This window comes from Miniopterus natalensis, chromosome 3 (genome assembly GCF_054644295.1).
Source record: "Miniopterus natalensis isolate mMinNat1 chromosome 3, mMinNat1.hap1, whole genome shotgun sequence".
Lineage (NCBI taxonomy): Eukaryota > Metazoa > Chordata > Mammalia > Chiroptera > Miniopteridae > Miniopterus > Miniopterus natalensis.
In genome coordinates this window covers 1,270,015-1,295,802 of record NC_142083.1, presented here as the reverse complement: position 1 = coordinate 1,295,802, position 25,788 = coordinate 1,270,015, and the positions used below count along the sequence as shown (strand labels likewise).

The 25,788-nt window shown below is 44.7% G+C and overlaps 1 protein-coding gene across 4 annotated transcripts in view; it reads right to left on the bottom strand.

The window, feature by feature from the left end:
- Window positions 1–3,227: 3,227 nt before the first annotated feature.
- The window catches only part of SLC38A9 (solute carrier family 38 member 9), a 44,272-nt gene continuing 21,711 nt past the window's right edge, over window positions 3,228–25,788 (bottom strand). For 3 of the 4 annotated variants that reach the window (XM_016199789.2, XM_016199791.2, XM_016199786.2), the window contains exons 8-15: window positions 23,539–23,598; window positions 20,800–20,991; window positions 18,919–19,026; window positions 16,007–16,113; window positions 11,197–11,310; window positions 9,060–9,208; window positions 5,243–5,332; window positions 3,228–3,941 (exon numbers count right to left, since the gene is read on the bottom strand). In XM_016199789.2, coding sequence (XP_016055275.2) covers window positions 3,776–3,941; window positions 5,243–5,332; window positions 9,060–9,208; window positions 11,197–11,310; window positions 16,007–16,113; window positions 18,919–19,026; window positions 20,800–20,991; window positions 23,539–23,598 — 986 coding nt within the window. In that variant the 3' untranslated portion in view covers window positions 3,228–3,775. The remainder of the gene's footprint in view (window positions 3,942–5,242; window positions 5,333–9,059; window positions 9,209–11,196; window positions 11,311–16,006; window positions 16,114–18,918; window positions 19,027–20,799; window positions 20,992–23,538; window positions 23,599–25,788) is intronic. The other variant, XM_087815248.1, reaches the window with a different exon arrangement.

Genomic DNA, 25,788 nt, shown 5'->3' with positions numbered 1-25,788 from the left:
AAGACGGACCTCAGCTTCTTTCTGCCCCGGGGTCAGTGCGACTAGGGAACAGTACTTCCCGGCAATGTGCAACTCAACAAAACCCCAGAGTTGTTTTTCTTCAAAGCAATTTTGATTTAATTTCTTTTATATTAAAAAACAACAGATTACATTCCAGAGAACACTGTTTAGGTTATGAGGTTCCCGTCAGCGAGGTTTTGCAATAATACGTGTTTACATGATCTGAAGTGATGTCGCAGCCCAGACTCCAGGGGACCAGGCCAGCAGCCGCGTGTGCGCATTTCGCTTAAAATCACAAACCGATGGCACGTTCTGTTGTTTAGGTATCAGCTAGATTTGGATTTTGTTTAGGACATTGGAGCTGGGCTGAGAGAGCCAACCACCACCGGATCCTAACATGTAGCATCAATATTGTCTGCTCCTACCAATGAGCTCCAACAGCTGACATCTTGAATACTGATCTTTAAATAAGTCTTTGGAGAGAAAATTTTATAGAGGCTTTGCTTGTCCTGCCCAATGTGTTACTAATTATTTCCCCTATTAATCAGCTGTGCTTTGCTGGCCAAGAGGCCCAGCAGTGAGTAACGCAGTGTTAGGAATGCAGAGACAACCATGAACAGCAGGGCGGCGAGGCACGTCTCATAAATTCACCTTACACGGAATTTGCCGGGATAAAAGCAGTTACGTTCTACAAGACTCTCGTGATGGTGAATGTATGAAATACTAGACTTCTGGGCGGTCACTAGGAGGGGCATCAGAATGGCCCTGGTCCCTGCCAGCCCTCCGCAGCACCCCACCCGGGAGGGTCTGCTTCTGTCCCCAGCAGCCCCTGCATGATAGCTGACTACATGCCCAGGTCCTCTACCGGGTCCAAAGTCCCTTCACGATACGGATGTCTATACACCTTTGCACCTTCCAAAGCACTGCACGGTTCACTCAGTTATTTATGAAAATAAATAAAAATACAGATAAAAAAATTACCCTAATGAACTCCAAGTAGAAACAAAAAAACTCTCCATCTCGACATACAGTAGCTGCATTGTGTTTGCAAAACACAGTTAATGTGAATAAAATAAATATTTCCCTTTAACATGTCCCCTTTTGTGGGTAAATTTACTCTTTAGTCCAACACACCTTGGGAGTGATGACGACACTGGCTTGAGACGACCCTTCATAGGGGTCAAAGGTCAAAGGGCACTTCTCTGTCCTTTCTGACCGAGCACAAGGTCCCCCACTCACCCAGAGCCTCTCTGAGGAAGGCTTCTCTACAAACCCACTTCTAATTTACACCAGTCTCAGTGGTGTGCTCAATAAGCCAAATTCAAAGAACTAACGTTAACCGCATCAGGGCAAAGAGTAAAAGAAATCGAATCAGAAAACACGAAGAGATGGTGGCAGAGAAAGTCTAGATGAATTCGGTGGGATGCGAGTGAGCCCGGTCTCCTCGTCCCCACTGAGGCCAGGACACCCCCCTCCCCCCGGGGTCTCCGACCAGCGGAGTAGCAGGTGGAGGAGTGGTTCCCACGGGAAGGAACAGGAGACGGCGAAGCCATTCGGCACAAGACCAAGCAGGGTTTGGGAGCCTTTCAAAGAAAACAAAAAGCAAATGCCCACCATGCCCTTAGGTTAGTAAATGATACATCACTGTCCTAGTCACTTTGATCATTAAAGGGCAAAAACGTATCAAGCCCTCTTCCCACGTTAGACGTTCAAGCCTATTGAAAGGAGAGACGAGAGGGGGAACTAGGCATAAGTGGGGATGAGCCTGGGGACCTCGCGAGGAGCTCTCTAGCTTTTTCTCCTCGGTCTCTAACTGGACCAGACCGAAGCCTTTAGGATGCAGGACTTCCGAGCAGAGAGGGACACGCTTGCTCCGCGCACCACGCTCCTGTTCTAAGGAGGTTAACCCAGAGCCAGACGCCGCGAGCAGAAGTTTCTAACCAACCCGACTTCCGCCAGCACTTCCTGCCAACCACCGCTGCCCAGACTGTCTCCATCACCAAGTGTAACAGTTCAGAGGCTCTTTGGTGCATGTTAAGGTTTGCAGAGATGAGATGACGTACCGTCCGAGACTGGCTTTACACATTTCAGCGGGACAGGAAAACGGGGTGGGCAGAGCAGGCTCAGCCGTCAGCGTTACTGACTCGAGGGGCTGGGCTCACAGGGTGTTAGCATATGATTTTCCCTGCTTTTGGGTTTGCTTGAGAATTTTCACAATGAGAATGTTTGCAGAAGAGCTTCAGGAAACATGGCTCATCAGTTAATCTGCGTCTGTGGAGGAGACGGAGGGCTTGGCTGAAAGAGCTGCTAGCTGGTCTCCAGCCTGGGGCTGTTTCCTGGTTAGAGGAGCTCTTCCCCTCTTTCTCCAGGGAAGGGCAGGGCGAGGACAGATCCACACTCTCCCCAGGACGCGGGTGTGAGCTAACCCAGCGCATTTGTTAACCTCGGCCTAAATCAGGGAGATTAGCTTCTCAGCGGGCAAGGGGGCAGCACTACATGGAAGACGTGGACTTGGATTCAGTTCCAGGGGTTCAGACTCCCTAACCCTTCCGTCAGACCCATGGAGGTTTTCTCCGGAGGGTTTAACTTCTACCCTGCCAGTTACAGAAGGGTGGGTATCTCCTCCTGGGGGTGACACGTCACACAGAATGACTCCTTCCCTGTAGCAATGAAGCCACTTTCACCACGGAACACAGTGGGAAGGAGACCTCGCTCGGCTCCCTCCTGTAGGGCAGGGCTGGGAACGTCTGAGCTGTCTAGGGCCTGCCCTCAAAATCATTGGGTCTGGCCCTGCCAAGGCAACTGCAGGAGGGACTCAAAATTCAATAAATCTAGGAACTCTTTTCATAGCTAATTCTTAAGTTGGTAATTTTGCATGGCCCGAGAATGATGTTGTAAATATCCAAATGGCCCTTGGCAGAAAAAAGGTTCCCCACCCCTGTTGTAGGGCCTCATGCAGCCCTTGGCAACGCTTCCCCTGGGCCTGTCCTGACATCCTACTCCCAGAAGCAAAAGACCCTGCCCTGCACCCTCCTGGATCTATGGCGGTGATCACACTTGACTCTGGGGAACTAGAATTCTGACCTAAGTCACTGATACTGGATTAGAAACAAAAGAGAAGTCAGACAGCAACAAACTCCGTTAGTTCATTTATTCTGCATAAATTTCATGACCATGGGGCCTCTAGTGACATTTTCCCTCCCTCCCTCCCTCCGTCCCTCCCTCCCTCCCAGAGATTGAGGACATGATTAAAAATTCACTCTATTAACACTGATGTCACAGAGATTTCTTTTTAAAAATGAGGTATTTGGTTTACTGTCCCAAACAGTAAAGGTTTTGGCAAACTGCAACAACGGCCTAGCAAGTAAAAAAATGAAAGTGAATACATGAAACATGACACAGAAACAGGCCTGGCAGTGCACGGCTGTGTGGCGCCCTGAGAATCTTCATTGTAGCCAAAACGCACCCACCCGCCTCATGTCTAAAAGCAAAACACAGCGTGATCCTTCCTAAGGGCAGACATTCTATTCAGAACAGACAGTGCAAAGAGGAAGTGGGAGAGTATGGAACAGGCAGAGAGAAAGACGGTTCTTACTGTCCCTTCCCCACTCTAACCAGAATCACTTAGGAGTGGATGGCTGTCGCCCTTGTTTTCAAATGATCTTAGGGAGACGTTCAGAACTGTGGCAACAGGAGCATTTCCAAGTGCGTTGCTACGGGACTGTTGTCAAAGTTCAAAATACCACGGAAGACCTTGAGCAGACGGCGGAGTGTTTCACATGAAAAACTGAGCGATCAGGTTGGCCAGGCCCAAAATGATGATGGCAGCGTGGAAGGCTAATTTGGGCCACGTCAGACGGTCTTCTTGGCGGAGGGAAATTATGTAGATGAGAGATGGATAGATGAACACAAAGGCCAGGCCGCAGGCTGCTCCCGAATATCTGAAAGAGAAAAGCTTTTCGGGTTAGTAATCATCTTGCATTTTGCTTTTTCTGATTTACAAGTAAAGTAAATACAGTGCGATCTGAACCCTCCTAGCCTGAGCTAATCAAGTGATTTGACCCAGTAGTTGCTGACATAAAGCATTCGAGTTCAAATCATTTCACTTGCTAAGTTAATATAAACTATCATTTTCTGTTCCTCCTGACGGCACCTGCTTGACAAAGAGATTTTTATTCATCTCTCAAATCCGCACAGTTCCTCCAGTCTCTGCGACTGTGGCTACTTCCTCAGAAACATCTGGAGATGGGTTCTCTTTGATCTTTCATAAACTAATTGTGCACTCTAGGGCTTGGAGGATGGCTAGCATCTGCTTAAGAATGAGAACAGATGAGCCCCTTCCTGGCATTCAGCATAAATATCAAAGATATTAACAAGAATATCTAAACCCGAGCCTGTCGGGGGCGGCACTGTCCCCTCAGTGTTCCTGAGGGCGGCTCACTGGGGCCTCTAAGTCCACTCTGCTGCCCGCTGCTCTCTCAGGCAAGGGTCTTCAGAAACAGCGAGTCACCCCTGTTTTCTGTGAGTTGGGGAGACAAGGTCACTCTGAACCCCAGTATCCATGAGAATCTGAGGTCACCACGATTCCCAATCTACTCAGTTTTTTTTAAATGTCACAATGTTTTTGGAAAAATAAGGGAAGAGCCCGCTGGGATCTAAACTCTTCCTCTCTGCCTAGAGCTGACGCTGAGCCACGCTCGTGAGTATAAACAGACTAAGGAGGTAGGCACGGCCGTGACGCGTAAGAGCCTCCCAGGCGCCCCAAGACGTCAGAGATTATTAAACATAACTTTCTATTTTGGAGAAAGGAATATAGTAGAACATAATGAGAAAAAGAAAAAAGAGAGGAATAGGTGCCCAGCGCTAAGGGGTGATGGCGCGGAAAGCAAGAACATGCGCACGTGGCCGCACCAGGGAGCCGCCTCTGCCTGCTACTAGTTGTTTTTTAAAAAATGTTTTTACTGGTTTCAGAGAGAAAAAGGGAGAGGGAGAGAGAGAAACATCAATGATGAGACACGGCCCCTGCTGGGGCTCGAGCCCAAAACCCGGGCCTGTGCCCTGACGCGGAATCGAACCCTGACCTCCTGGTTCATGGGTTGATGCTCAACTGCTGAGCCACTCTGGCCAGGCCTGTTACCAGTTTTAAAACCTGAAATTTCATACAGTTAAAGTAAAACAAAAGAAATAGCATAAAGACAGAGACCGCCACGCGGACGGACGGGCACAGTCCTCCCAGCAGTACCTGATGATCCCGCCTATGTTCGGGTACACGCAGGCCATCGTCACGCCGGCCCCCACAATGACCAGGTTCAGAACCAGCACGTGGAAAACGCTAGACGTTGACAAAATGGTTTGGAAGAAGAAAAAAAATACAGGCAAATTATAACTATTAATATGAGAATATGATTCACTATTCTTTAAAATCAGAATGTCTTAAATGTGACAATAAAATCCCAGCAGAGTCAGAATAGCAGCCGATGCTGGCGATGGGCCCTCGCCCCCTGTGCTCAGGTAAGCAGGTAAAGCTGCTCTTTAGGCCAACGGGTCACAGGGATCAGAGTTCACACTCCCTGATCCGTAATGCCACTCGGAATACCTTAAGAAAATAGTCAAATCAAGAAAAAAGCTATTACCATAGAGATATCTATAAAAAACAGAAGTATCCTAGATATACAGCAAGGTAACAATTCACTTGCTGGAATTATTAAAAGTTATTAAAAATAGTTATTGTTACCTAGATGGCAAAAACTCCTTTGGGCATCGCAGGAAACAGCTAGTTAGACTTTTTGCTGCGCAAGAACATCTGACAACCTTGAAAAACTGTCAGAAAGAAATACTCTGAAAAGACAGTGGTGGCTGTGTTAAGATTTGGAATTTGGGGTGATTTTTTTCTGTTTTCTATATTTAACAAATTTTCTATATTTTAGAATTTTTTAAGGTGTTTATTTTACTTTTATAATTAGATAAATTAAGGAAAAGGCAAAAAGGGCAGGTTTTTATTTTTCAGATCAAGCCACTTGAGGCCAGTCAGCATTTACCATGAATAGAACAGCTACTAACTACGTGAACTAGAATAATTCAAGGTCTGGGAATCAATTTGGACACAAATAAAAATAATGCAGATGAAATCTGAGGCTCAAAAAATAACTCTGCTTCCCTAAAACATGATTCTTAAAAGCCAAATTGAAACATAAAAGCAACTCTTGAGTCCAAGTTATCAGAGATTAATCAATCCCAGATAAAGATCACAAAGAGAATTAAAAATAAGAAAATTATTTATACAAATAAGTGTTTAGTCATACACCCTGATGAATTACAGAGATACTCAGGCTTCCAGAACTTACTATTTATCCAGAAACTCCAACCTTAAAGTCGGTCCAGAGTGTGGAGACACTGGGGCCTTTGTCACTTCTGTATTGTTAAAGGAAACAACTGTGTGTGTTTTCCAAAGTGGCGGTTCTCAAAGTGCAACCACAGACTCCGGGGAGGCTCCCAATACCCTTCCAGGAAGTCCCCGAGGTGAAAATTATTTTTATAATCATGCAAGACATGACCTGCTTTGCAAAAGCAACAGTGGGTAAAAGTGTAGCCCGGTGGCATGGACAGAGGCATAGCACCTGTGTGTTTTCTACTGGGCTCTCCAGTGCCAGACACTCTCAACAAAAGGTTGTATTACAACCGTCCTTGACAAAGGAGTCGATGTTATTGGTTGCATTACAACTCATGCACGGAACACATCTTTTTCTTTCTGTGAGGTCCAACAGGAAGGACACTGTGAGGCACCCACTGTGGACACAAGGTCAAAGGCTGTCCTAAGGAAAGGACCTGCAGTTCAGCCAGGGGGACAACCCAGGCCTTTCCCCCAAACACTATTTTACTGACAGGCAAACAGACCACGGATCTTCAGACTTAGGTATCTGACAGGCATTTTCTTGAAAATGAATGATATTTGTCATTTCAAGGAAAACAACTCGTAGTATGTGTTCACAATGATCAAAATGGAGCTTTCAAGAAAAATGAGGATTCTGGAGAGCTTGAAATTGCCACCCGAGCTTGACAGTTTCCCGATATTTAGAGACTTTGTAATGAAATTGATGGTGACATTAAGGATTGTGTGTTTGGACACCGTCTAATGAAGTGTGTCAGCATTTGGAGGAGCCTCAGGGCTCAGTGGACCAGTATGTTCCAAATAACTGAAGACGCTGTTACAAAGTCACGCACAGGTCAAAAATCCACAGTGCAGGGCAGACCAGTGGGCTTCAATGTAACTGAGTTTCAGTTACAAAGTCACGCACAGGTCAAAAATCCACAGTGCAGGGCAGACCAGTGGGCTTCAATGTAACTGAGTTTCAGTTACAAAGTCACGCACAGGTCAAAAATCCACAGTGCAGGGCAGACCAGCGGGCTTCAATGCAACTGAGTTTCAGATCCAACTGTTTTTTAAGGAACTACCACTTGACAAGGTTTGGCAGAATATCAAAGAAGACACACAGTTCTCTGAAAAGGCCACTGAAAGTGCTCCTTCTTCTTCAACTCTGTGTCTATGTGTCATATTTTCTTCATATATTAAATGAAAACAACATATTACAACAGTTTGAACTCAGAAGATAAAAGAATCCAATTATCATAAATCACACATTAAAGAGTTTGGAAAATATAAAACAGAAGTTATTTTGGAAATAGTTATTGTGCATAAACATGTTACTTACGTTAACAAGTAATGGTTTTATTATTGATTTTTAAAGAAACTAATATTTTTTAAATTCTTGGTTTTAATCTTTTAGGTGTTAAATATTGATAGATATAAACTAAAGTTCTTGGAGGTCCTCCATACACTTTAAGAGTGTAAAGGGGTCCCAGGATAAAGGAGTATGCTCCAAAGTTGCCGTCTGCAAAAGACTTGTAGCCGTGGGGTGAATAACAGTGTGGTGTTGGTGGTCAGGGAAGAAATGCAATGTGAGCACAAGGGAAATTCCAGACTGTTTCCAAGAAGAAAAAACGTTCTGACAGCCAACATTATGCAAAATAATGGCAGAAAACAGGAATAACACAGTTACCTAGACTTTTTCATCTGTGACTTCACTGTATTTATTTTACTTTGGTGAAGGTAACTAAGCAGGGTATAAACACAACCAGTATCTTGTATTTTCTGAAATCCAATCTCCTAGACGAGCAACGTGAGAACTGCAGCTGCTGCCACAGTAAATGCTACGGGCCTGGTAACTCTTGGATTTTGCTTTTAAAAGTTTATGGATTTTAAACCAACACATTTATAACCAATTATGTGTTTAATGGAGGACAGGCTGTATCCGTTCGCTTCAAAGGAGAACTGATCAAGACCATTTGTTTGTTGCTTACCGTAAATGTAATTTGTTGCTCAAATGTTATCCACAGGGTTAGGACTGGGGACTTTTTACTAGAATGGATTTATAATGAAACTGAATGTGAGAGCAGGAGTTAGCCAGGGGTCCACAAGGGAGTTCTGGGAACCTTGAAGCAGCCTATGGAAATTTCTCTTGGATGAGGGTGACCAGTTGTGAGCACATTTTCACAGGGACTCTCAACTCCTCCATCACCAATGAGAGACTGAAAATGACAGCAGTAGTTACAGATACAAAGAATTTAAATTTATGTATCTCACCTTCAACTATCAACTATCATTTATGTAAAAATGTATGAATGTTAATAAACATACAAGTAAACATAAAAAACCAATCATTCAAATAAAAGAGTTGCTTCTCCTTAGCTAATGCAGGTTCTATATATTATTAGCTTCTGGGAAATGAGGAGACTAATAGCAACTAAATCATAAGATAACTATAATGGGCATCAGACCTAAGATAACTACCCTGGAGGGAATGAACTGCAGATAATTCTGGACAAGGGAGTGCCTTCTATTTTTAAAGCTCTTCAGGGAAAGGAATAGCAATGATCTATCCTTAGTGACATTGTCATTAGGCAAACTTCTGCAGCAAAAGGACAGGTCACATTTCCCACTGCCCTGTATGCACAGTCGCAGTTGCCCGGCACCTCCTGCCAGTTGGGAGATGAGCCCTCACCTGGGATAAGGGTCCCCAAAGACATGGCCCAGCAGCTGGACCCGGGCTAGGTAGCCCAGGAGCGGGTACACGGTCACCATTTGAAACAGCAGGAAAATCCGCGCAATGAAGGACAGGATGTCACTGCTGGGGAAGTTGTCCAAAAAGTTCTAGTTCAAGAAAGAGGATAGAGTCATGTTAAAAGTCAAATTCAATGTGTACACATTTATAAAACGTAGTGTCTCTGCTGATTGTGAACACAGGTGCCATGCAAGCCGAGGTCTGTGGACTGGGGCCTGTCCACGGACTGCTTAATTATTCTTCAGTGCGCTGAGGTCAGAAATTGAAAGTGGCCCTGGCCAGTGTGGCTCAGCTGGCTGAGCACTGTCCTGTGTACCAAAAGGTACCCAGTTCAATTCCCGGTTGGGGCACAGGCCTGGGTTGCAGGCTTGATCCCAGTAGGGGGCGGGGCGTGCAGGAGGCAGCCGATCGATGTTTCTCTCACATGGATGTTTCTCTCTCTCTCTCCCTCTCTCATTCAAAATCAATAAGAACACATTTTAAAAAAAGAGATGGATGCTCTCACTTATATGTGGAATCTAAAGAACTTAATAAACTTATGAGCAGAATAGATTCAATGACATGGAAGCACGGATCAGACTGATGAATCTCGGGGATGGAGGAGGGCGGGTGGGTGGGTGGAGGGCGAGAGAGTAACCAAAGAACTTATATGCACATATGCACAACCCAAGGACACGGACAATGGTGGGGAGAGGGACTAGGGAGGGGTGGGACGGGGTGGAGCGGGTCATTGGGGAGAAAAAGGAGCATCTGTAATATTTTAAACAAAACTTTAAAAAAAAAAAAAGAGATGGATTGTGTTCAGAAACTTTTATAGAAACATGACACAGCCATATTCTTGTTCTACTTTGCACACGTGTCAGCCTGCAACTGATTTGACATCGAGATGATTAAGAAAACCTTGCCCTTCCCCAGAGTTGAGATGCGGTGCTCTGTAAGGTTCGAGAGTCATCTGAATATATTTAAATAGCCAGTTTAACCGAATGCCATTCTGCCCTCGCCGCTCTAGGCACTGGGGCACTTTCAGAGTCCAGAGCAGAGTGACGTGAGCATGTCTGTCCCCCAGTATCAGCTATTGACTGTCTATCACTAAACAGAAAGAACTTATTTCTATGTCCTTTCATGACTTTTCTCCATTTTAGTTTGGCATCTAAAAGAAAGCAGTTAATCCCTCTTGTTTCCCTCTTTCAAATAAAATACCACAGATATTCCTATTCCCGAAGGAGTGGGCTTTACACGGGATTGTCACATCAGGGGATTTTTCAGCAGACATCTGGCTGCCAAAGACCTTCTGGAATCAAGGAAACCACGAGAACATTTCCAGCTATCGTACAGCAGTAACTCGCACCTATTTCTCTCATGAAGATGAGGCATTATTAACACGAATATGCTGAAATAACCTTCATAACTCATCTGTAATACATCACACTGTACCTTCCACTGCACTCTCCCTGAAATTTCTTTCTGACCAGAAATAAAGTCACTGGTGAAATGTTATTTTTTTGTGAGAAATCCTGCAGTCCCATCAAACTACAGATTATACTATGCCTAAGTTAATGGTGGGCCAAATCCAAGAAAATAATGCTTATGGCAACCTTTTAGTAAAATAATGTTCTTTTAGTCTCTCTGCCTTTTTCGCTGCCTGCCATCCATGCAGTACCAGTGTGGACGTCAACCCTGACCTCAGCAGGAACTGTGGGACTAGGAGCCGGTTGACTCAGGACATCTTTAGCTCTGGGCTTTGGAATGTAAGGGAGTTGAATGTATTCTCTGTGGAGGTTTGTAAATCCATGATCACTACTAGCAACACTTCTCCACATGGGAGGAATATGTGCAGATAACAGGAATCACTTATTAGGGTATCAAGGTGAGAGCATGGGGCAGGTTTCCTCAGAGGCCACCTAAACACCTAGGCGTATGTGTCGTGCTATTTAATGGAAGGGGAAACAGAAGGTCAGAAGGATGGGGAAGGTGCCTGAATTCTCCAAGTCGAGTGTGTGGTAGAGACAGAGTTCTTGCTACGGTGTCACTTGTCTGCTGTGCAGGTGTGAAGGTGGAACAATCCCACAGTGCTTACCTGTTCTATACAATCCTTGGATAAAGGCGGTGAAGGAAATGAAGCGAAAACCAGGACCCCGATATAGAGATAGGTCGATGCCACCAGCATGTAGGCGATGGACAAGTCCCTCATCTGCGGAGAGAGAGCACCGTCCTCACAACACTGACGCTACTGCAGTAAGTGCGTCTAAATAAGTAAACAGACCGAGGGTGGGGAGCGTCCGGCCCTCCGGCAGTATACGGCCTGGGAAATCACTGGGGCTGCCCTGCCAAGGCGACCTCAGGCAGGACTCGGAATTCAATAAACCTAGGAACTTTTGTCATAGCTAATTTTTAAGCTGATCATTTTGTATGGCCCGCAAAGGATGTTATAAATATCCAAATGGCTCTTCACAGAAAAAAGGTTCCCCACCCCTGAAATAGACAAATGTGAGATTTACCTTTTGCTGTGTGTACATGTACCTATTAGAGTCCCATCTGTCTACAGAAAGTAATTAAAACAAAATTCACATACTTGACAGTTAGTCTGACAATTTTTTTACTGTTCTGGAGTATGCATACTTAGCTACTTATTGGCAGACAGGAAAACATAAATGGTGGTTTAACATCATAGAAATTCTGGCTTAATTTCAAAAAGTACTTTATTTACCAAATTATAAAATATTTAACTAAATAATAAAGTGAAGGGACAACAGGAAAGCAAGAACAAGCCACCTTCAGTATGACGGACAGAATTAAATTGTTTTCCTTTAGTAAATTAACTTAAGTCTTCAAAGCATGCGTAGGCCAAAGGAAACCGGTACATAATAAAGCATATTAAATACAGAAGGGAAGTTGGTTAAAGAACAAGCAGTGGGGAGGCCCTGAAGACAAGTTTCACCCACAGCAAACAACGGGAATGACCAGGCAGCTGTTCAAACGGCTGCACGGGAGCACTGGGGTTGGTAAACAAACGCAGAGCGTGCGTGGGTCCCGCCCTCGGGCCTCCTGCTCCCACCAGCGAGAAGCTCCCAGGTATTTCAGGCGGCCAGCTGAAGGGCCCACACAGCGCAGAGCCCGCGCTCACAGGCCTGGTCTCCACCACCACCAAAGCTACGGCCAAACAACTAACTCAGCGCAACTCAGCCATGGCAACAAGCCTGCCCATTTTTCATTTTAAACACAAATTGCTTTGAAAGCTAAGAAAACAAATAAGAAAAAATTATATACAGTTTACTTTAGTTTGATAACAATAAGAAAACTGGACATTTGTTATTAGGGAACATTTCTGAGTTTTGGACAATTTTCCTCCTTAAATGGCTTAAAAAAACAGCAGAGAGTTATAACTGTGACTGTTGATAAATTCACTTAAAAAGCAAGTGACCAGCTATGAGAAACCCTAAAGTTGGGTCTAAGATAATAACCAGCCTGGACACAAATCAGGGATCCCTCCCCTGACTTAGAGGATAGCCTGGCCTGTGGAGCCCCAGGAACCTGGACCGTGCACAGCGGTTCCATTTCTCAAAGGGCTTCTAACTATTCAGGGTGGAGGAAGGAGAGGCTGCCCAAACCTCGGGGAGCGGGGGTGTTCAAAGCTTCCCCTTTTAGTCTATGAAGCTCTAGCGCTCATCTCATGCCTGACTTCAGTCACCCCTAAAGCTGCTCATGGGCTTATGTGGGATGAACAGAAACGAACCAGGCAACTCTTACGTCCCTATCACAGGGTAGTAGCCGCTGATTACATTCTTTCAAAGTCATTCTTCCCTCCACCAGTAAGTGCCACTGAGAACAAGGCAGCCTGTAAAATGCAAAACCCTGCGGGCCAAACGGCTGTGTTGGAGAGACCTATACAGGGGCAGCTACCATTCCACGGACAGTCCTCAGCCTATATACCCCCAGTCACTGCATTATGTTGGTCAGGCTTCCTGCAAAGATGGGCACCTTGGCATACAGCCTCTCAAAAGCTACTTAATGAAAAATGGTAGAAAAAGCTATCTTAAAATTAGGCTCCAAGTAAAAAATGCATTTATTTATTATTATTATTTTTTAAAATATATCTTTATTGATTTCAGAGAGAGGAAAGGAGAGGGAGAGAGAGAGAGAAAAAAACATCAGTGATGAGAGAGTCATCGATCGGCTGCCTCCCGCACGCCCCAGACTGGGGATTGAGCCCGTAACCTGGGCATGTTCCCCAACAGGGAATCGAACCCCAATCGCCTGGATCCTAGGTTGACGCTCAACCTCTGAGCCACGCCTGGCTGAGCTAAAAAATGCATTTAAAAAGAGGCACCAGTGACCATCTGAACTGTGATGTGTCGAGTCCCAGACATGGAGAATGTCCATCCTCTGGGTCCTGCATGGGGCTGGCAGGGCTGGTCGCAGAGAAAGCGACAGGAGGGATTCAACCAGAACCAACAGCACAATGGTCTGGGCACGTTCTGCTGCTCAAATATGGTTTCTAGCATGTCCTACACTCTGTCCATAGCAAAAACCCCTCTAACAACGATGACAGAAACTGACCACACAGGACTACCCCAAACATTTACACAAAAACGCCTGCTGATGTGGTTATGTAAATACAGATTCATATCCAGAAGCAGAAAGTAAACTAAGATATGAAGCATTTCAACTTGTTTTTAAAGAACTAAGCAGGGTATAAAATCAAGTGAAGATGCAAAACAAAGGAGGCACTGCGAAGTTTCTGATTCATTCCTCACTTGCCAGACACACATTTCTACTTCAGTTTCAGAGTGAACACGGCCGTCCGCTGCATGGTGCATGGGAAGGGGAGTGCTGGGACACCTCTGAGGAACAGGGTCGCAGGGCAGGAGCTCAGGGTTTTGGGCTCTGCCCCGCCGCTGGCTGTCTGTCCTCACTAGGAACCAGCCAAAGCATGAAATCCCTGCAGAAGGGGTGTGTGACTTGACCAAACACAAAGGAGACGGATCTCAACTTGGCCCCCAAGGTGAAGGAACCAGTACAGATGCCCGCTAGTCTCCAAGAGTAGCTCAGAACATCTCCTCGTGCTGACGGTCCTGAGGCTCAGAGTTTATGATTAAAACTCTGAGGGGACAGTATCAAATAATACTAGTATTTCATAGGAAGAAAACGAGATTTGAAGGTCACCAAGTTAGGAAATTTGGAAAATCCAGATTTACTTAATTCCAACTCCAGTCACAGGTAATACGCCATCTGTATGTTACCAGGTAATAGAAAGGATGAAAACCGATGAGCTTGACCTACATTCTTGCCCTAATTTGAGAGCTAACTTCCTTCCACTTAGAAAGATTTTTGCCTTCTGAATAATTGTCCAACTCTACCCGAAGCCTTCTCAAAGTCCTGAGGCACAGTGAGCACTTCCCTCCTTTGTATCCCAGTGACAACTGTGTAGATCTCTCTTAGAGCTCCGTGATTTTTGTTTACATGGTTAGAAGCCATCAAACTGAGTTCAGAATTTGCAGACAAGGCCACTTCTGCTTGCTTTGGGTTTAGTTTGCTCTTCCTTTTCCAGTGTCTTAAAGTAGGAGGTTAGGTTATTGATTTAAGATCTTTTCTCTTTTTTGATGTAGGTGTCTACAGCTATAAATTTCCCTCTAAGCACTGCTTTAGCTGCATCCTATAAGTTCTGGTATGTTTTGTCTTCATTTTCAGTAATCTTAAAGGATTTTCTATTTTATTCTTGTAATTTCTTCTTTGACCCATTGGTTATTTAAGAATATGTTGTTTAATTTCCACATATTTGTCAATTTCCCAAATTTCTTGCTATTACAGATGTCTAACTTCACAGTGGTCAAAGAAATACTTGGTATGATTTCAATCCTTTTAAATTTATTGAGACTTGTTCACTACATGACCTGTCTTGGTAAAGGCCCATGGACATTTGAAATGAATGTCCATCCTACTGTTGTTTGAGAGATTTTTATAAATGCCAATCAGATCAAGTAGGTAGATCATGTTTTTTATGTTTTCTATATCCTGACTCATTTTATATTTGTCCCATCAGTTATTACGGGAGGGCTCCTGAAATCTCCTATTGTAACTATGGATTTCTCTACTTTTCTTTTCGGTTTTGACAGCTGCTGCTTCATTATTTGGAAGCTCTGTTATTTGGTGCATGTGTATTTAGGATTATTAGTCTTCTTAATGAATCAATCCCAATCCCTAAGGATAATAAGGTCATGTCCCTCTATATTTTGGCAATACTCCTCATTTTAAAGTTTACCTTGATATTAAAACAGCCACTCTACCTTTCTTATGCTTAGTGTCTTTACAGTGCATCTTTACATTTAAAGTAAGTTCCTTATAGACAGCATATTGTTAGGTTTCATTTTTAAAATCAGTCTGATAATCCCTATCTTTTAATGGCAGTATTTAGACTACTTTTATTTAATGCAATTATCAGTATTATTGGGTTTAAATCTATTATCTTGCTGTGTGTTTTTTATTTGTCCCATCTAGTCTTTGTTTCCATTTTCCTGTCTTTTAGATCACTTGGGTATTTTTAAAGATTTCGTCACCATTATTGGCATTAGCTAGGCCTCTTTATTTTTTAGTGATTGCTCAAGCAGGAGTTGGCAAACTATGGCCCATGGGTGAAATGTGGCCAAGTATTTGTTTTGGTAAATAAAGTTTTCTTGAAACACAGCCACCACCATGTGTTTACATATTGTTTATGGCTACTTAATACAACAGCAGGCCTGGGTAGTGATAACAAAGATTACACATCCCACAAGGCCTGAAATGTGTACCATCTGAACCCTTACAGAAAAAGTTGGCTGACCATTGCTCTATGGTTTACAGTTAACAATTAAGATCCTGTAACAAAATCAGTTCCTCAGAGAATGACTCACATTGTTTTCCTGGCTCTTGTTGTTCTTCAGAAGTGTGATAACACAGTTATGAATGAAGAAAGCCAGGGTGAGCACTCCAGTCAGCTGCGGAAACTGAAACCTTATCTCTAGGAGAAGAGAGGGGGGAAAAAACACATTAAAACTGACAACTAGAAAATGAATATAAGTTGCCAAAAGTTGATTTACTAAAAACCAGTTGTCTCTGTTCATCCAGGGAGGAAAAAATTAAAGCCTCTTTACCCAGTTCCCCCTGGCTTACGTTCTACTTGAGCAAAGTACTTGAAGAGAGAAAGGAAAGGACTCGAGAAATGACTCCTCTGGAGGGAGGTCACACCGGTCACTCCTGTCTGAGGCCACCTGACCAGCACCTGGCAGAGCAGATTCAAACCAGGGTCTGCGTGGGCCTCAGTTCCTCCTCTCCTAATACTTTCATTTGCCAGAAAAATACTTTTAGGAAAGGAATCATGGAAGGGAGAACTGGTCACTTAACATTCTTAAATGGCTAATCGAGAAAACACCGTTTAAAAACACTGGAAGTAACTTAAATGTCTACATAGAGGGGAATGGCTAAACTACAAGTTGCTCAGTGATATGCAGATGTGAGGATTAATGTTTTCTAGAGAAAGGTTTTATGTTATGGCAACTGTTCATGATTCAAATAGCATGTATAGCATGATTTTACTTTTATTTTAAAAAGAGTGTGTGTTTGTGTTTGTGTGTGTGTGTGTGTGTGCGCGCACACGCGCAGAGAGAGAAGACTGGAGGAATATTCAAAAGTGTATCTAGTGGTTACCTCTGGCTAATGGGATTTATTTTAAATTAATCACTTACCTATGTTCTCTAAATTTTCTGCAACAAACACAAAGCTACTTTGAAATGAGAACAGTAGAGAGGACATCACCTCGATGTCAGCATTATACTTTATACTTTATAATTACAATAGAGGCACCGACTTGGGAAAGAGAGTACAGTTATTATTTACACACGACATTATCTGCAGATACTCTTTTTGGAGAAACGGTTCAAAACCTCTTTAATGAGAATTCAGAGTCATCCAATCACAAAGGAAGACAGGAATTACAAGACCACCAGAACTCAAGTGCACAAAACGGCAACGGTAAGTCCATACCTATCAATAATCAGTTTAAATGTAAACAGACAAATTCTCCAAACAAAAGACACGGAGTGGCCAGATGCATAAAAAACATGACCCGGCTAGACGCTGCCCACGAGGGACTTGCTGCAGCTTCAGCGCCCACGGAGAAGAGTAAAGGGTGAGGGAGAGGTTCCGGGCAAGCCCACGACACGCTCCGCAAACTGCAGACCACAGAGCCCACCACGTGGTCTGAGAGGAGCCCAGCCTCCAGTCCTTTTCAAGCCGCTACTTTACTCCTTGGAATAAATGTGCACTAATCATTACAAGTTAAATGTATTAGAAGACTTCTAATGAAAACCAGGGCTCTCTTGCTTCCTAACCCCCCTCCTGAACCCTGTTTCTCAGAGGCAATTAATTCTAACTCTTCTAACTACTGAGCGCATTTTAAATATGCTCCCCTTTTCACCTCTAAATAACTATTTATACTGTCGCTTAAATTTATCTCCCATGTCCTATCATTAGCAGAAACTTTTATCACTGAGACTCTTAAAATAAATCAGTACGGCTCTAATTTTGGAGACTGATGCCCTGGACTATTCTCAGTCACTGGAGAGCCAGCGCACAGCTGCCCTTCCATCAGCACAGGCTGGGAATGCCCCGGGAGGGAAAGACGCCTCTAGCCCAGTTCCTCCTCTAGCCCGAGTTACACTGCCTGCAGTCTTTGTAGGCTTCTAAGAGAAACAAAAAAATCAAAGCCAATGCAGCCAGACCCTGTGAAAACCAGAAACCATGGTAACACAAGCAACAACTTCCAGTGACCTCCACCTCAGCCCCCCGAAACCCAGGGACGCCGTCGCAGCAGCATCGAAGCAGGGCAGACGGCTGTCCTGCAGCCCTTGGAGTCACACCCGACACCGAGCAGGGAACTGGCGCTCTGGGTGCCCGGGGCGGCCGCCGAAGGAAGGCAGCAGCCCCTCTGCACCGAGAGCCGGATCTTAGACCACCGTCTCCTTCCAGACGCTCGTGCAACAGTCGCCTCCTGTCTGACCCGTCTGCTCACTCGGCAGTAGCCGTTCATGGCCTCACGGGGCTTCTGTCAGGTCCAAATCCTCTAAATCTGGGTGAAACTTAAGAAATTGCCAAGTTGTAACCACGAGGAAAAAAGGAGAGGGAACACTTAATAATCCCCCTCAGCCTGAGGAGCAGGGGTATTAAAACCCCTCCACGGGAGCAGCGGTGTTGACGAGCAGCAATCCACGTGCTAGTCACGGGCCCCGTTCTAAGGCTCTGAAGTCCAGGGCTATGTTTTCTCAGGAAGTCTAGACAGTGCAACCCTGATCTTCCGGTTGTATTGGAACTTGAATGAACTTCACTCCCAAGAGGGGTGACAAAGGGCCAAGGTTACCCCCCAACTGTGTGAAAAGCAGAGTAATTTCAACCGGACTCTTCTCTTTTAAAAATCCTCACCAGAGGACATGCTTATTGATTTTAGAGGGAGGGAGGGAGAGAAACTGATGTGAGAGAGAAACATCAATTGGCTGCCTTCTTGTATGAGCACCAATGGGGACTGAACCCGCAACACAGGCCTGTGCCCTGACTGAGGATCCAACCCGCAGCCGCGTGGTGCAGGCCGACCCTCTAACCAGCTGAGCGCCCAGCCAGGGCTCCACTGGATTGTTTTCAGCCTAACAGCATCAATAGAAATGCTCATTGTAAACAAGACCATTACTTGTTTCAGAACAGCAACAGTCAAAAGTAATTAACTTAAAGACCACATTATTGTAATTTGTTAATTCTTTATTTTAAAACAGCTCACCTGGTACAAAAAACTCTGTTGGCGTAAACCAATGAAATTCCAGATGAATTCCCAAGCGAACTGCCTTCAAGGTGACAAGGAAAATCAAGTAGGCAACGGACACTGTGCCTGTGAGGAAACATTCGGAAACTGTGCGTCATCTTCTAACGTTTACAGACCATGTAAAATCCAGCCTTGCTTCTATGTTCTCAGCGAAGACGGAATCGTTTTACCTTAATTGGTTACACCCACTAAACCCAGCTGGGATCTAAGGCACGGAAACAAGCTTTGTGAGTTATCAGAAAAAAAGCAAAAACTATGCAGGAGGCCTAAGAAGAGCCAGGTGAAGGCAGCTCATCTATCGCTGGAGGCAAACTGCCCAGCGTACTCCAAACAGGACACACGGAGCCCGTTACAAAGCTGCCGGTTACACTGGGAAAACAGACAACAGAAAACTGACTCTGTATTAGAAGAAGGATTAGAACGGTCAACGGGCTGGGAAAGCCCGTGAAGCAGCGAATGTGGGTCATGCACCTGCTTGGGGAAGGTGACAAGCAAACCACCCGCAGCAATCTGACTCCGGGTCTGGGAGGTTTGGACGGAGCAGCGCCGCTTGCCGGTGGAGTCACCAGGTTCCACTCGCGGGCGTTAGACACGGGGTGGGGCCTTCAGAAGGTTTCAGTCGGGGAGCCAGAGGCTGATTCCCGTGAAGGAATTAAACCCAGTCATTATGGGGGTTAGTCCAGGAAGGTTTCTAGAGGAATTAGATGCTAAAAAAGCTATAGATTTAAAGGGAAAGAACCAAGACAAGGGCAGAGGCAGACTATCCTTAAGGGGGAAGAAAATAATCAGCTCGGTTGGAAGTCTGGTGATTGTTTTGCCCAACTGAGCAAATTCTCTCTAAGCTCACACGTTACCTTTCAAAGACCTGGCCCATCGGGAAGTTGGCAAGGAGTCAGGAGCCCACCAACGGGCGCCTTGTGCTGGGCTGTGGGCCAGAGATCAGCTGGTCCAGGAAGAACAAAAATAAGAGGCCAGAGCTCTTACGGCCCCAGCTGTTCATTTTCTGTCTGGGGCAGGCAGTGTGTCCGTCTGTGAAGCCCAGAGGTATAGACAGACAACCTTCCCGCATTCCTGTTTGCTGGAATCCCAAAGGCCACCTCCTCGGCGTGATGTGCCAGCACATCAGACCTATGGGGAGGTGAATCCTACACTCTAGTTGGGGTTTCAGTTCCTTATGAATGACACCCTTGTCTTTAGTGAACCAGATCTGAGCTGTCACCGGGGACTCCTCTGCCATCTTACAGCTGTACGAGAAGACACCGTCACACTATTGCTTCCGTGATAATTTGGGAAATTTGTGAGACAGGGCTCGCAGAAGGAAGTCTGCTCCTCTGAGGAGGCAAATGTGTCCCAAGAAAGAAAAAGCACCGAGGAAGAGCTGAAGCAGTACACACCTCAGGACTGTGAGCCCAAGAATGGCATACCGGTTGAAAGCCAGGTGACAGATAAAAACGACCAAAACGAGTCAGGTGACGATTCTGCGCTATACTTTTAAGTAGAAACTGTAGGGATGAACACCCCCTAACCTCCCTCAGTAAGTTCTAACGTCTTGGGGGCTCAGGATCCCTTAACGCCCACCTTGGGTCTCTGCCCTGACATCTCGACTGCTTCCACCACGACTCAGGTGCAGCAGGGGCTGCTCGGCCACGGCCAGGGGGAGAGCCAGGACTTGTCTTCCAACGGGCCTGGGTTTGAAATGGTCATGCCCACTTTTCTCTGTGACAAACTCCATAAAGAACGCCCCAAAGCAAGGTCACGTGGGAGTGGACACATTAAGCAGAGAGAAACGGGCCGGGAGGCAGCCCTCTGTCCGGCCGGGTGCCTTTCCACTCGGCTCACCTAGGATGTTAAACTTGGAGAAGAAAGATGGTGACTTGAAATTGAGCAGCGGCAGGAGGAGGCCAATGAGGTACAAGGGCACCGTCCTGGACTTGCTCCACCACTTCTCAAGCTGCTGCAGCTCCGTGTCGTTGCCGTAGAAGATCGCAGAGCCGTTGTCCAGGCGGCCACTCCCTGCACCTGGACAGGTCACTGCAACGGGAAAGCGTCTGGTCAAGGAGGCGTGCACGGGACAGAAACGATGGCCGGGGCACACGTCTGCTCCCCCAGCCTCAGCCTTTACCATGAACACTCAGTTTCTCCTTTCTGGAAAAAACAGAGGCTTACATTTATATATATTAGAAATCTCTCACCTCGAAGTAATTAAAGGGGGAACAATGTTAGAAAAAAGTGGAGGTACATCCTTAATTTCTACCAGAAACTAGAATGGTCTCTCATCCAAAACCCTTTGGTTCCATGGCCAGAGGGAAAATATTGGGCTGATGGCAGTCGATCCCATGTAAACAGTAACATAAGAGGTCATTCAGGGTGGCCATGCGCTGAGAGAACAGCCCATACCAAGGCCAAAGAACAGGCTTCTTCTACCAATAAACAAAATCTATGGTTTTGGAATAAAAAGCGGACATCGTTGAAACAGCTGTCTGGTAAAACCTAACTATTGGTTACAGCGTAAGAATCCTGAAATCCAGCAACCCAGGGCAATCCTCCTGGAAGTCCGTCACATTTTATGGCGCCCAGGAGCCCCGATGTTATCCCGAGAGCCGGGAAGTGAGGTCTATTTTCCTAACACTGACTACGCGCGGCCATTTCTTCTGTTAGCAGAGAGAATACAAACCCTTCTCACTGCTTCTGGTTTCATAGCAGCGCTTTTGCTGATAACCAGCTCTTTGCACAGAACTCTCAGTGCTGGTGGGAAACACACCCTGAGCACCATCACACTCGGCACCAGGCAAAGCGGAGGCGACAGGCTCATGGCGAGTCCTGTTTTTAATTGTTGTCTCCATTGTTGGGCCTGCCCCAGAGCCAGCACCTCATTTTCCATCTCCGCCTTTCCTAGTATTTTAACATGTACATTTTTCTTCTATGCTCTGGACAGAAGTAAATTTACCTGAATTTTTCTTGTGCTAGTAATTACAGTGCTAAAGGGCACAGGCCCTGAGAGTAAGCTGACTGAGAAATGAATCTGGACGCTGTCACTATATTAACGGTTACGTAACCCTGGGCAAGCTGCTAGCTTCCCTTTGCCTTGGTTTCACATCAGGAAAGTGAAGAGAACAGCATCTACCTTCTAGGGCTGCGGGAGAAATTTAGAGCGATGCCCGCACAGAGCAAGTACCCAATAAACGCCAGCTGGAATCTTTTCCATTGACTGAGACGGACTGTTTCACACTCTCACTACTTAACGTGTTGTTCAAAATAAATGGAAGAATTGAAAGTGCTAGTGTCAACATAAGCTATTACTATGCAAAGCAAGCTGCCCTTGCTGGCTCTCCAACCATCGCTGTAACTGTGATATCATGAGCTCAACCAGGAACGGGCTTCCTGCTGAAGGAATCCTATTAGATATTAATAAACTACTTCCATCCATTGATATCGGAGCAGCTACAGTAAAATGAATTTCTCTTTTAAGACAAGGATGTTATTTGGTCCTTTGAAAATTCTGACATAAGGGATAGAATGCAAGAGATATATTTTAAAATTATACTCAAATGTTTTAGTATAATTATTCAAAGGTGTGTGTGTGACTTTGTGTGTCTGTTTGGATTATGTCTGTGTGTGGTTGTGTGCATGGTTGTGCGTGTGATTGTGATTGTGTGTGTCCCTCCACAAAAATAAAAGCTAGTACTTCACTCATTTTCTAGTGTTAACAAAAGGAAAGTTGAAGTTTAATTAAGGAGCAAAGTAAGACACTGGAATATACGCTTATGAGGGGAGAAACTTCCATTTGTTTTTCATGAGCTTAGAGCAGTTCCTGACACATAACAGACTCAGGAAACACGTACTGAACGAATTGTTCTTTCAGTGACCAATGTACCGCCGTCACAGTGATATCAACTTAGTGTCTCTGAAACCTGAACGTGTAGAGCTTTAGGTGACGAACAAGGGCTACAGCAACTGTTAACAAGGTTTATCAGCTTTTATATCCACTTTCCCTGTGACTACAAACTGGACAAACCCATAGCCCACAAAGGTTTGCTTTTAATAATTAATTAAAGAAGGTTTTCTAAGAAATTAAGATTTTGAGGGCCAAATCTTCAATTTATTTTTCCACATTTATTAACTTCTGTTCATCATTAGGAAATTGATTATTCTAAAGGATGCAGATTCATGTATCTTAAAACATTAGTAACTAAAACAATAAATGTCTAAAACTAAGTTAACAAACTGAGAGCTGTGCGTCTAGACCCAAACAGGTAGCAGTGACACGGGGCCTTGGAAACACGTACTGACTATTCTCAGACAGATACGGGCACAACAGGCGTGAGCTACAGTTGTGAATTGTATCATATGACCGAGTACTGTTTAGAGCACACTGACAGCCTTGTGTGGAGCTGTTTGTTTGTTTCTTTTTAAACACATTGATTGCCAACAATTTAAAAGTGGCCCCGTTGACACAGTGGTGATGGTTTCGCTCTAATCGTTTACCTGAGACAAAGTCACAGGCTCTATGTCAAATCCTTCTGGAAACAAGGTGGGTAATCAAAAAACAAGCTGAACTTTAAATTCCAAAGAACTTACCAGGGTTGCTGTCGTTGGTACTCAGCGTAGTATCTGTATCATTAATATGATGAATAAAATCTGAAAATTAAGGAAAAATACGGTTCAATACTGAACGAGAGACGCTAAATTGATCTGCTGGTCTGTGATCCGTGACAATCTGTAAGATCTTTGGGTGGTGACATTAGTGAACCTGCTGCCCCCAGACCAGCTCTGCTCACACGGCTGCTCCGTCTTTAGCCTGCTCTGCTCACAGGAGTGAGGTTGCTGGCGTCACAGTCCCACTGTGGAAAATCCTTACGTGACCGAAGGCTTTAAAAAATCTACCCACAGGCTGAATGTAGCTAAAAGCCCTGGAATAAAGATAAGGTTTGCAATTTTCCCTGTACTCTCACAGATTTATAGAAGTATAATTACATCTTATGTAAAGGTCAAAAGTCTGCCAAAGGGGAAACCCAACAGGGACAAGGGCAGAATTTAACTGGAAAATCATCTGAAGTTTTTACAGAGAGCAGCTTGTGCTTTTACAGACCAAGGGCTACGTAGTAACCAGCCTTCCCAGCAGCCTCAGCGATGCTCCAGGAGGCAGCAGGTGAAGGGCAGACACCTGGGCGTCCATCACTCCACAGGGAGTAACAACTGGCAGAGGGTGTGTTTCCCTGTGGGTCTGAGAGAGTTTGTTTTGTTCTGTTTGATGTTCACCTTTTACAGCCTCACTAAGCATTAATAAAAGTGTTTGATTAAAACTTAAAAGAGGTGGTAAAAAATGTTAGATTAGATTTTAAGGTCATAAAGTAAGTTAAACATATAAAAAATTCACCTCCATCGTCTACTCATCAAGCTAGAATGAAAGATGAGTGCTCTGGGTTTCTTCAAGATCTCCAAGGGTCATTAGTGATTCGAGATTACAAATTATTCCTGATACGGAGACTTACATAAGGCTGACGAACAGTGAACTATTCATACCAAGTACACTGGGTTGCCTAGTGTCTCCCCAAACCCATCCACCGGGCACCTGCGACTGGGGCCTCATTAGGAATAGAGTCTGCAGATGTAATCGAGCCACATGAGGTCACGCTGGATGAGGGTAGGCCTGAAGTTCAGTGACTGGGCCCTTAGGGATAAGAGAAAATCTGGACATAGACACATGTGTCTGGAAAATCATTTCAAGTTTTTATAGAGTGTAGCACGTGATTTGGGGAAGCACTTGCTATGCTCTGGGAAGACGGTCATGTGGAGACAGAGGCAGGAGCTGGAGTGATACGGCTACACGCCACAGAAAGCCACGCACGCCACGGAGTGCATGGCCTGCGACTGGTCACCATAGCCAGGAGGGGCAGGAAGGATCTGCCTAACGACTTCTGGGGAGTGGAGCCCTGGAGACACTAACTCTGGACTTCTGGTCTCTAGGACTGTGAGGGAATAAGTTTGTGCTGTTTTAAGCTAAACAGAAGTCCTAATGCAACAGGCTCAACAAGCACAGTGCAAGGAAGAAAAACCACAGGCCAGCATCTCTTAGGAAAAGATGCAAAAGTTCTAAATAAAATTAGCCCTACTCCTCCCAAAAGTAAACTGAATCCAGTAAGAAATTAAAAAATATATACATCATGACTAATAAACAAAATTTAAATTTTCCCAGAATATAAGTGATTTAAATATCACAAAATGTATTCATTTAATTCATCATATTAACAATTTGAAGGTGAAGAGCTTATGATCATTTTGAGACATGCAGATTAAATATTTTATAAAATCCAGCACACATTAATAAAAATGCTTAAGAAAACAGTAGACAGGAACATTTTAAAATTACTATAGGGTACAACAAATATCTCACAACAAATTCTGTAAATAATGTACTTACCACATAAGTTCCATTACTCTACTGTTTCCTAATTTAGATCTTAATACTTTGAAAATTAGTGGCTGAAATTTGTTTCCCTGAGACTACATATAAAATTCTTTAGTGCCCAGACGGGCGTGGCTCAGTGGTTGAGACTCAACCCAGGATCCAGGCGATTGGGGTTCGATTCCTGGTCAGGGCACATGCCCGGGTTGTGGGCTTGATCCCCAGTCAGGGGCCTGCAGAAGGCAGCCGATCAATGACTCTCTCATCATGTTTCTCTCTCTCTCCCTCTCCTTTCCTCTCTATGAAATCAATAAAGATATATTTTTTAAAAAAATTCTTTAGTAACAGACACCAATGAACTTCATGAACTGTTACACTGAAATTTATGGTAAAGATTGAAACAAAGCATGAAATATCTGCTG